The sequence below is a fragment of the Taudactylus pleione genome, unplaced genomic scaffold, assembly GCF_031769625.1.
Source record: "Taudactylus pleione unplaced genomic scaffold, aTauple2 ptg000019l, whole genome shotgun sequence".
Classification (NCBI taxonomy): domain Eukaryota; kingdom Metazoa; phylum Chordata; class Amphibia; order Anura; family Myobatrachidae; genus Taudactylus; species Taudactylus pleione.
Window position 1 is genome coordinate 14203317 of NW_028284421.1, and position 12367 is coordinate 14215683.

The 12367-nt window shown below is 46.8% G+C and overlaps 1 protein-coding gene across 2 annotated transcripts in view; it reads left to right on the forward strand.

Annotated features, from left to right (window-relative positions):
• The first annotated feature begins 8677 nt into the window (after window positions 1-8677).
• The window catches only part of KLF13 (KLF transcription factor 13), a 207888-nt gene continuing 204198 nt past the window's right edge, over window positions 8678-12367 (forward strand). For both annotated transcript variants that reach the window (XM_088445575.1, XM_088445566.1), the window contains exon 1: window positions 8678-9563. In XM_088445575.1, coding sequence (XP_088301701.1) covers window positions 9056-9563 — 508 coding nt within the window. In that variant the 5' untranslated portion in view covers window positions 8678-9055. The remainder of the gene's footprint in view (window positions 9564-12367) is intronic.

The following is a 12367-nucleotide window of genomic DNA, read 5'->3' on the forward strand; positions in this document are numbered from 1 at the left end:
TGTTTGTAAGCGTCATAGTAATACTTACCGATTTTTTTTTGTTTTTATCCTGAATAAAGGTAAGAACTGGATGAGGGGGTGGCAGATAAATATGGGGAGTGGGGGCTCAGGTGGCTGTTGACAATGCTATGGAGGAAGTGGGAGGCATACACATATCAGGAGTAGGGGCTCAGGGTGCTAATAACACTAATATTTGGGGGCAGGGAAGACATATTGGGAAAGTAGGCCCAGGGGGATATGCTATAGGCATGGGTGGGCTCCATCATCCGCATTGATAAGAAGGGACCCAGCGTGTGGACTAGTGATAATGATGGTCACCAGGATGGAAGGGGGAAGGGAGCAACAACAAGCTGCAACCATCAACTACCATTCTACTGAGATTCTACTGAGATGTGCTGCAACAGCCTAAATGGGTGCCCTGCAAACTTATTTGCAGTGGATGGAGTGTGAGGGGTCATCCTATACTGTGAGTGATGGTGCGGATTTTACTGTGCTGGGTGAGGGGTGCTATGCTGGGAGAGGGGTGCTGGTTGAGGGGTGCTTTGCTGTAATCTGTGCTATGAGGGGTGCTGGGAGAAGGGTGCTAGGTGAGGGATGCTGTGCTGGGTAAGGGATGTTAGGTGCTGTCCTGTAATCTGTGCTGCGAGGGGTGCTGTGTTGGGTGAGAGGTGATGTGTTCTGTGCTGTAATCTGTACTGTGAGTGATGGTTGCTGGGTGAGGGGTGCTGTGCTGTGATGGGTGAGGGGTGCTATGAGGGGAGAGCCTGTGGTGCTGTGTTGTAAGCGGAGACTGTGCCCTATAGAATTATTTAGTTACAGCAGTGTGCTGTGAGGGAGGAGCCTGGGATTATCTGCTGGGGGCACCAGCCACAATTTTGCCTAGGGCACCAAATTTGTTAGGGCCCGGCTCTAAAGGTAATGCAACTTTATGAACACTGGGCCTGATTCAGACTTGTACACTATGCAGATGCTTTTGCAAATTTTTGACAATGCACATGCGTCTAATCATACTGCGCATGCATCAAGGTACATTACTGTAGTCACCCGCCACAAGTCTTCAATCACAATGTGATTAACAGGCAGGGAGCAGGGTGGCAACGGGGAGTGTCAGCTAAAAACGCAGGGATGTCTGAACCATTTCTGATACGTATCACATACTACGTCTGCGATCCTGTATGGAGTTACCATGGCTCTGGTGTCTCAATTACGGCGGCCATTCTGAGTGACCATAAACTTACTCTAGGAGTCGATGTTTGCCTGATCTGCGTCTGATGCTGCGTATGTGTACATAGTTGCAGAAAGCTGTTATGGCTCAGGTGGGCGTCATAGTACAAGTCCCAGCCACTGTTGCATTAGCATATTTTCGCACATCCACAGTTATGAAAATCGCAGCTGCAGGAGCATTAGTGTACACCTCTGAATCAGGCCCAATGCCAATTCACATCTCTGAACTTTATCCTACACTTGTTGCTCATGTCATAAACCTGCCACATATGCTAATGATCCAACCAAACATATCAAGGTGTGCAGTGCAAACAGGCCCATAGGTCTAAGGTGGTCCTCAGCACTGCTCCAATCAATTTGCCACTGTAACTGCATGTGTGGTACCCCTCTCCCTATACTAGTCCACGGCATCTTTCTGGTGCTAGATTTGAAAAGATGGCCCCACTCAGGAACTAGCAAAGACTATGCATATGCCACCTTTCCGAATGGATGGGGAGAAATTAAGCTTAAAGAAGAAGAAAATGGACATCCAGGGGATAGAATAGAGAACTGAGGGGTGAATGGAGACCTGTGGACAGGACCCGTTCTGTGCATATGCAGAGAATATCCTGCATTGTCGCACACCGTGCCCCCTAAGCCGCAGCCTGTCACCGTTTGGATGCAGGGAACCCAAAGACGCAGGAGCGATGTGCACTGCATCCATCTCTAAATGAGCCCCATAAGTCCTACAGCCACAGTGAACCACATATTTGGGTCCCTTTTATCAGAGATGTGCGCAAATCCTCAAGTGTCTCTTGATCTATTTAAAAATTGATAAAATCATATAATTTGGACCTGTAACATAGAGCCTGATTTACTGACATATGCTATGGCGATTACAGCTGTGACTGTGCACTTTGAGGATGTACAAAATTATTCAAAAAACCCAGCAGCCCTGAAAAGTACAGAGACGCCCAGCGGAACAATCACAAAGGCACAGCAACTGCGTACACATTCCCAGCACACACACACAGCCTTCGATAATCAGCAACTCAATTAAATCAATGGCCATGCAGCATAGCAGCATGAACAGAGATGTCAGGGGCACACCGCTTGAGTACGGATTCGGAGGTGCACCCAACGATGTGCCCCAAAAACAGCCACGAGACATCTTAGTTTCTCCACCACTCACCCGTCAACAGCCAGAAACGGTGCCTGACTGTAAATCACTCTGTGTAAAGGTAAGTGCTGGGAGCGGCATTGCTATTAGACTTTGGCGCATACGCAATGCGAATAATATACATGCGCAATTAACCAATAATTGCTCAACTGTAAAAACATTAGCATAGCATCCGTCATCTCTACTTTTATAGGCATCATAAGAAATATACTGAGCATACAAACGAAGAGGACTCAGGATTAACTTTCACAAAAACTGAACCAATTATTAATTGAATGATAAAAATATACACCGCACTAGGGCCCTCATTCAGAGCCGTACGCTCTGAGCAGAGCGCACGCTCTGAATGAGGGCCGGCCTCCATAACTATGGAGCGTCCTCCTGGACGCTCGTATAGCTGTGGGTCACCACCCACAGCCTATACGAGCGTGCAGTTTGATGGTCGCGATGGTCTTGACCATCGCGACCATCGAAACTGCGAGCCGGAGCCTGCGGTTGAGGTTTTCAACCGCAAGGCCCGGAGTGATTTTGGCTCTATCAGAGCCAAAATCACTCCCACTGACATCACTAGTGATGTCAGTGGGCCGGCTTCTGACGGGAGGCGTTCCCTTAGGAATGCCCCCGTCAGGGAGGCACGCCCCCGGCACGCCCACCAAAGGGGGCGTGCTGTCAATCAACATCGACAGCACGCCCCCTTTGATCAGACACAACAAGCGAACGAAAGTCCTTCGCTCGTCGCGTCTGGCGCATGCGCACGACGGAGCTCCCTCCGTCGTGCGCATGCTCAGTGCAGAACATCGACCCACTTGCGAGCAGACAGCCGCTCCCGAGTGGGTCTGAATCAGGCCCTAGGTTCCAGCCAGCACAGACAATTTTATATACTACCTAAAAGTATTCACATTTTATTATTTGCAGTATATGAATGAACTTTTATTCTGAACTTTGGGCCTGATTCAGACCCGGTCGCGAGCGCTGAGCGCTCGCAACCGGGTCGATGGTGGCCGAGAACACATGTGCACGATGGAGCCAGCTCCGTCGTGCGCATGCGTCGCTCCGGGTCTCGTACCAAAGGGGGCGTGCTGTCGATGTTGAGTGACAGCATGCCCCCTTTGGTGGGCGGGCCGGGGGAGTGGCTGCCCAAACGGAGGCGTTCCCATGTGAACGTCTCCGTTTGGGGGCGGCCCCACTGACATCACGAGTTAGAGCCGAAATCTCTCTGGGGCTTGCGGCAGCGAGACCCTACCACTAGGGTCTCGTCGCAAGCCCGATGGTCGCAATGGTCTTGACCATCGTGACCATCTTCCTGGCCGCTCGCTATAGCTGTGGGTGGTCACCCACAGCTATGTGAGCGGCCAGGAGGACGTTCTAAAAAAAAAATAGCCCGGCCCTGATTCAGAGCAAGCGCTCTGTCAGAGTGTCCGGCTCTGAATCAGGGCCTTTGTTCATTCCGGATGACTAATTAAGTGTGCGTAAGAGAACTAGCACATATATAAAACTTTAGCAATCGATCTTCCAATTAATAACAAATTGCTTTTTATTGTGCTTTTTCCTTTTTTATGTTTCTTTTGATTTTTTTTTATCTCTGTCTGATATGTATCTATGTCAATAGTACAGTATGTCAATTTATTGAGATAAAGTGTAACTATTTATTGATACTTGCTGCAGTCGTATGTTTCAATAATTTAGACACAAAACCAAGGGGTTATTTCTGAATGCATAGTATGTTTATAATTAATGACATGTGGTGCAACCTGAATTATTCCAGATCCAAATAAGACACATTTATGCTGGAACCTAGCGCAGTATATATTTTTCTCATTTTCTGTATTATTTGTATCCTTTTGAAGTTAGCACTTAACTTCTTATACTTGCTGCTACTTGTTTTGAACCCGAGTTTAGAGAAGCGCCTGGAGTTTGGTAGTTTTTCTACCGTTGTGGTGTCAATTATTACTTGGTAAACTAACAAGCTTAGCATCAACTACAACACCTAAATGGTGACCGCTCATGAAGCTTTAACTAACCTCTACCACGAACAGTGAGTCATTTGTTTTCTCCTTACTCCCAGTAAAAGAGTTCACACTACTGATTGGGCTCTGCATCGTGTTACAGGACCATACATTGGTTGTCAGACCAGCTACTCCAGAAATCACTGACTCATATTAATTTCCCACTCACGAACCACTTTCAGAGTATGCATCATGGCAGATCCCACTCTATACCTTCTGTTAAGGATATGTTGGTATGGATTAATATTTATAATGCTTTATGCTATTATATATTAATGCTCTCTAATATGTCTAGTGCACTATGCTACAGTATGTCTTGCTAAGCCTTAGGCTGGGTACACACTACATGATGGTGTACCCAGCCAATGTTATGATTCTATTGAACGATACATCACGCCATCCTTACACACTGCACAATGCTGTGTATGATTGCGCAGTGTGCTGTTCCATGCTGCATTTAGAAGCATGGCGTCGTACATTGCTTTGTCCCATTTGCTGTGCACCACAGAAGATGGGATGATGCGATGAACGACCCGGGGACACGTGTGATGGGGTGTACCCACTATGTGATCTACACGATATATCAGTCCGATCCACGTCGGAACGATGTATCGAGTGAGGGATCGCATAGTGTATACCCAGCTTTAGACAGAGAGGAGTTTATTTAATTAGTGCTTTACCAAAGTTATAGATTTTCAGAGATTTTGCCCTCAATTTTTTATAACAACAAGTTTACTAAATCCATAACCAGGCATGCTGGGTTGAAAAATATAAATTGTGTGAAAGCAAAAGTCAAGTACCATAAAAGCATGTTCAGGTAAATCTGACCAGAAACAGACAAGTATGTGCATGTCAGGGGTAGGTACTCTTGTGTGTGATATTGATGATTATTGACAATGGCTTCTCATTGGTTGATTGTATCTGTCCCCTCCAGTGCCATAACAGCTTGGTTTTGCCTTTAAAATGAATGCCGCTTTAAAAATATGAGAAGGCTCGCAGGGGTTCCCGCAGCGACTGGAAGTCGCCAGTTAGTACATAAGCTAATCAATAAAAAAAAAATGGAATGTCAGCAACGCTACAGGTATTCTATATAATTGTGTTCACAGTAGGGAAACTGGTCTATAATGAAAACATATTGTTATACAATGTATTATTCCAAAGACCTCCTTAAATATTTGTTGTTATAATCCAGTTGTAGTTTTCAGAATATAACATATGCTGGGCATGCACGGCCAGATAAAATGCCTGTCAGACCGACAGACATTTTATCTGGCAGCCTGCCAGCCGCAGATGTCGCCGGCATACACTGTGAGATTTCTCTCACAGTGTATTCGGCAGACATCTGCGCTCCGCCCCTGGGGGAGGAGACATTTCCCTGTTCCTTCCGTAGGAAGGAACACAGGAAATGTCTGTCTGTCGGCCGCGCTTGGCATACACTGCCCGATGCGGCCGACAGTTTACCAGGTAAATATCGCATCGGACGGGCATGCTGGACAATCCTGCATGCCTGACCAAGCAATATTTAACCCTCGGTCGCCCGCACACACGCTACAATTATCGGGGCGATCCGCCGATATCAGGCGGATCGCCCCGATAATTGTAGCGTGTATGGCCAGCAATAGAAATAAAATGTTACATATTTACAAATACTATAAACAACTATAAACGATAAATTACTCCAATTAAATTATTAGGTTAAGCTACATAATAGCTGTGACTAGCTTGCCCTGCTAATAGTAGCTGGCTTATTCTGTATAAGGCCCACTGTCTTTAATAAATATAATATGCTTTCAATAAACAAAACAGGTGTAAATAAGGTTGTGGATGTACATATTAGGGGTATAACTTCATATGCATCATACTTTGATGCAGGGCTCGACAAATCCCAGAGGCCAGGTCACCATGGCTACCAGATTTTGCTGCCTGGCTACTAGATTTTGCAGTGAGGGAGGAAGCAGCTCCGGCAGAGATTCGTGCCATAGTATTGCGGTGTTCATATCATGCACAGGAGTGCATGTGCTGAGTGTCGCCTGCGGTGACTGCTGTGCCTCTGTCCGTCCCTGCCTGCACTGATGACTCCTCTCCATCCTGGCCTGCTCTGATCCCTGCTGTCTGTCTCAGTATATGCTGATCCTCCTGTAAGTCCCTGCTGTCTACTGTCTCCTATCTCTGGCTGCATAGAGCTCTCCGGTAGCGGGATCTATGAATGGCCAGGGATTGCGGAGCGGCTTCAGAGGGATAGTAATGTGGTCCGTTATTACTGGGGGGTGGAGGGTGGAACAGGGGAGCTGTGCAGAGCACTGAGGGGGCCTCCATTTTACTGTATCCATTCAACTGTGACCATTTTGTGGACTAGTATAGTGTGTGTAACAGTTGCATAACACACAAAGCTGTGCTCCTCACTCACTCCTGTAATTTTTTAGGGGGGATGGTGGTCTGTCTCCTACACTTTCATCCTGGCTCCTAGGTTTTAGAAAAATTTGTCAAGCCCTGCTTGATAATATTTAGTGCTTAATTTGCAAATATAAATGAAGTAAACTGATACTGTAACAACTGGGAAGGCATAAATATTACATGTAAGCAAAAGAATTGTGTGAACTAAGGGCCTGATTCAGAATTGTAAGCTAATGCTGCTGCTTCTTATGTGTACACAGCTGCAATGCGAAAATATGCAAATGACGTATTGAGACGCCCACCTGCGACTTTGCAAATAAAATTGTTCCAATGCCCCTGCCTCCCTGCAATGAGGTCCCCCCTCCCTCTAACTTACCTGTTGCTGTGTGCGCAGGGACTGCAGCGGAGGCCACGGATGGTCAGGGGCTGTGCTTTATAGCAACAGGATGCACAGCCCGGAGGAGGAGGTGTAATATGCTGTATTTAACTTAAAGACCGCACATTACACCTCTGTGCAGTGCAGGGGCTGTGCAGCATGTTACTAGGCTGTAATAGGTATGCCGCACCTTTCAAATGTTTGGAGGGCGAGAAGTGCCCTTGCCCCCTTCCCTCCCGTTCCGACTCCCATTGGTTGCGCAGAATGGCTGTGCCTATTGAAACGCCAGAGCAATATTTCTTGCCTACAAGATCGAAATCGCAGTGTGTGACACATGCCCCAAACATCGCGTCACGCCCCATAAACTCCCTGTCAATCACACTGTGAATTAATAGTCGATGTGACTACATAAATGTACCTTGACGCATGCGCAGATTGACGATTATTGCTTAATTTCGAATACGTCGGCATAGCGTACAACTCTGAATCAGGTCCAATGTTCCTCCTTTGTGTCTTAGCACAAGTTAAGCAATGATACCATCACTCACTGTCAGCTAAAAATGACTGCAAGTTGTTTAGCAAGTTGGGCCATTCTGGTATAATTCTGAATTAGTAAATAAGTGCTTTTGAGAGTGTATAATTATACATGCATTATGTGTATAGAAAAAAACAATGTAACTGCCAGAGTTGTATTATTCTGGTAAGAAACCACTGTGCTTGCCACACAATAACACTCTTTTGATGCAGATTCAGATCTTAATTTGGTAGCTGTTTCTAAACTGTGTCTTCTCCCTGAAAAACCCAACATCTCTGCTAGATAATGAGGAACAAAGCCATAGAAAATGCTTTCCAAAGCAGCATCTGGCATCTTTCTCCCTGATCCCCTATTATCCCTCTGCTCTGCAGGTCTCACTGCAAGCTACAACTGGGATGAGCATATAATCATATTAGGGCATAACTGACAAACCCACTGGTGGAATTCTGCAGTTACCTCATATAGTACATTTACATAGAATATAGAGCTGTCTGCCCCAAGTAGCTCCTTTGTCACACAAAATGAGGAGTGTAAAATCTTCTTGGCAGGGATTCATGGTGCTGGCAAATCCTAGCAGTGTGTCTGCAAATCCCACTTTGTCCAGACTCATTGTTACAGCCGTATACTGATGAATAAATGATTATGGAACTCAAGGGTGGTGTTATCCCCTCTCATGTTGCCTGCAGTTCCCAAGTTGCATGAATTCCAGGGCCAATGGGATCTGCATAAACAAGCCAGTGATTGGTTGGTGGTGTTGTTAGGTCCAATCGGTGTGCAGCCCTTGGGTTGGCAGGCTGTGAAGGAGCACCCCGGGCTCTAGGCTCTGCAGAGCTGCTGCTAGGAGTCAGGGATGACTTCTCAGTCTGATCAGCCCAGGATGTGGCTTCTTGATGATGTCACTCACAGATGTTTCTCATGGCCACGCCCCCACGTGGGACTGGAGCGCACACTCACATACTAGTGCAATATACTAGTGGCAGGAGGGAAGGAACAGGCACCTCAGCTGCTGCTGCCTCACTCACACTCACACCATGTAGGACACAATACACCTTTATTTTTTTTTAATAAAATAAACACTTTATTATTATTATTAACCCCTTAAGAGGATCTCTCAGCAGCTGTCAATGTCAGGAGCCGTCTTCTCTCCGAGGCTGCACGCAGATGGATTTATTTTTCTATGCAAGTTGGGCGTGATCATCTCTATGGAGCCAGTGAAGCCGGGTGTCAGCTAGAAACCAGCTGTGTGTATGAGAGGAGGCAGATAGCGCCCACACAATATACTGGTGATACCTCTATGATCCGTCCATTGGAATAATAATAATACTAATAGCACTGTGCCGCTGAGAGCTGAGGAGGAGAAGATGTCCGCAGCCGCCTATGTGGACCACTTTGCGGCAGAGTGCCTTGTGTCCATGTCCAGCCGCGCCATCGTCCACAGCGCTGAGCATGGGGAGCCCAGGAGTGACACCCCGGCGGCAGCTGCAGCCCCCACTCCCCTGCTGGCCGAGGACAAGGCTCTGAGGGATAACGCGTCCCTCTTCGTGGTGGCCCGGATCCTGGCTGATCTCAACCAGCAGGTCCCCGGCCTGGCTGCCGCGGAGGAGAAGAAGGGGAGCCTGGCGGCGGCGGTGCCGGCGGTTGTGGAGCAGGCGGGGGAGAGTGTGGCTGCCGCAGCCGGCAAACGTGGGGACAGAGCGGCCACACCTCCCCGCCTACAGCCGGAGCCCAGCCTCAGACAAAGAGCCAGGCGTGGGAAAAGCAGAGCTGACCCCGAATCACCTCTGAAAAAGCACAAGTGCCCCTACTCCGGCTGCGAGAAGGTGTACGGCAAGTCCTCCCATCTGAAGGCGCATCTGAGGACGCACACAGGTCAGTGCCCGCCGCCTCTGGCAGCGCTGTACTACTACCTACCCCCAGCTGCAATGTGCGAGGGTCACCCTGTGCTCAGGCGGGAGGGTGGCGATATATGTGGGGTAGACAAAGAATGAGCCCCAGCCCCAAAGCATGAGCCCCAGCACACAGCCTGTGCTCACACACCCACCCTCTGCTTTGCAGGTGTCTCATGTGCTGGAGTGGTAACAAGTTGAGGTGGTGATACATGTGATGAGACACTGCATTTGGCAAGGGTGATACATGTGATGAGACACTGCATTTGGCAAGGGTGATACATGTGATGAGACACTGTGGGGCATGGGGGTGATACACATATTATAAGAGAGGGACACTGTATGTAGCATGAGTGCTAGTGACAGGGCGCTGCAGGCTCCTCCGGGAGTGAGGGGTGCAGCAGTGATGATGATGAGGAGTGAGTGGGGCAGGGGGCTGTGTCAGTGCAGCCAGTGTGTCCGTGTAACTATATCAAACACGTCTCTGCACAGTGCAATCCGATGGGCGAGTGGGCGTGAGACTGCAGCTCCGCTCGTTGCATGGCTGGTCTGTCTGTGTACATGTGGCAGGGTTTGGAAGGTGATTGCATGCCTCCTGCCTGAAACACACATGACACTGTGCAGCGCATTCTGTGTACATACACATCGTGGTTGTTTTCTGCCTTATACTGCAGTGGTGCCGGCCGGCTCCTGCCTCCATAGCACAGTGCTAATCATCCCGGGCCGCTTACATCACTCACTGTGGGAAGTTGAACTGAGGTTATAAGCTGAGAGAGCCAGCCGCAGTGACACAGGCTCCGGGCTGCCGGCCACCTCATATGACCTCTGGGAGGTGTAAGCCGTGTCAGAGAGGCAAAGGAGCATAGATACGCATATAGCAGCCAGGTATGTGCTAATAATAATACATACAGTGACTGGCACACGGCACATTACATAAAATACTATAATAATCTTTTTGAGCTCTTTGTTATACGAGACACGCCCACTTGTACGGCACGCCCACTACGGACACGCCCCCTAAACACGCTTTATACAATCTCCCCACTCCCCCTGTTCACACGACCTCGCCCTGTGCAGGGCAGCCCACTCTTCTGGCCAGCAACAGACATCACCAACGGATCCCAGACTGATGATCTGTGCCTGAGGGCTAGGCAGGCTGGGCAGTGGGGGCGGCAGGCAGGTAGCAGCCAGGGGGATGTTGCAGATACCATGATTGTAAAACACTAAACAAACATTTGATCTTTGGATGCATACGAAAGTGTCCACCATATGGATGTCCCAGTAACATTGTGAAAGCTTGCATCCTTCATCGTATTGCAGTTACAGCATACTATTTATTAAATGTGTCTATGTATAAGGTGTGTCCACTGATCTCAAGGTGTTTTGTATGTTTTATTAATATATTAGCATTAAGGTATGTAAATCATTTCATGGGGGTCACATTCTTAAACAAGAAATTGAAATCTGATTGAATACTCATTACACTTGATGGTAAATAACGAAATACTCATTACACTTGTTGGTAAATAAATAAATAGATATATTTAGTAAATGTTCTATGTTCTGAAAGCAATGTGTGCAGACCATACACTGGGGACAATGGGGCCTATAGGTATTAAAGCTGGAAGAGAGATAAAATTGTAACAAATAAATTACTAACCAGTCAGCTCCTAATTATCATGTTTTAAAACACATCCTGCAAAATGTTAATTGGAAGCTGATTGGTTAGTACCTGTACTTTATCTCTTACAATTTTATCTCTCTCTCCCAGCTTTGATACATAGGCCCCAATGTGTGATAGATAAAATGGAGTGAAAAGTGGAGTTATGAATTCACTTGTAACAGTTGTATAGTTATCAAATGACTTTATTGCTCCATTTCTTATAAGTTACTTTTGTAAATGTCGCATACTCTGCTCAGAGAGGTGGTTCAGGGATAAATCTATTTTTTTTACTAACCCCCCACATTTAGCAGACTGACCAGACAAAGCTCTGCCTGTGTATTGTGTTATGCTTGAATGGCTCTCCAAAAATTACGACCCAAATGTTCTGCACATGGAACCCCACGGGTTTGGAGAAAGGGGATATGAGAGAAGAAAATACTTTTCCTGTTGCTCCCATATAACTTGTCATTTTAGGCTTTACAATGGGTGCCATTTATTACTATTAAGAAACATTTCCTGCTGTTGTCAGGGTCTAGGCCTGTGTTGAAATAGTAAGGACTGTGCACCACACCCTTCAGCTTTACATTGTCATGCAAACTCTGAACTAATTGTAGTGTAACATGCAATTTCCTGGTTCCTTTTTAGATACCCAACTGGTAATACTTGCTGTTACTATGGTCCATATTCATTTAGGCTGCGAAAAGTCTGAATCTATGTTTCGTCATTTTCGCATGTTTGAATTATCCCCGTATTCAATTTCAAAGACTTTTCGCCGGTGCGAAAAGTCTTTGAAAAAAACGGGGATAAGTTTTCACCATGTTTTACATGGCGAAAAAAAGTGCAGAATTGGGGTTTAGGGGTGCAGGCTTATACAAAATAGCCTGTACCCCTGGCCCTGGGAATTTCATTTAAAAATAAACTGTCAAAATAAAAAAAAATTGGGACACCCCAAAAAATTTACTTTAATTTTGGGGGTTGAAAAAAAAAAAATAGGTAACACACTTCTAAAATAGCCTAATTAAATTCAAAGGGCTTCCCAAGTATGCGGCAGGTGTTTTCTTCATTGCGGGAGTAGCGGCAGGTGCATTTTTGCAGAATTTTTAAAAATAATTTTAGGGACTTAA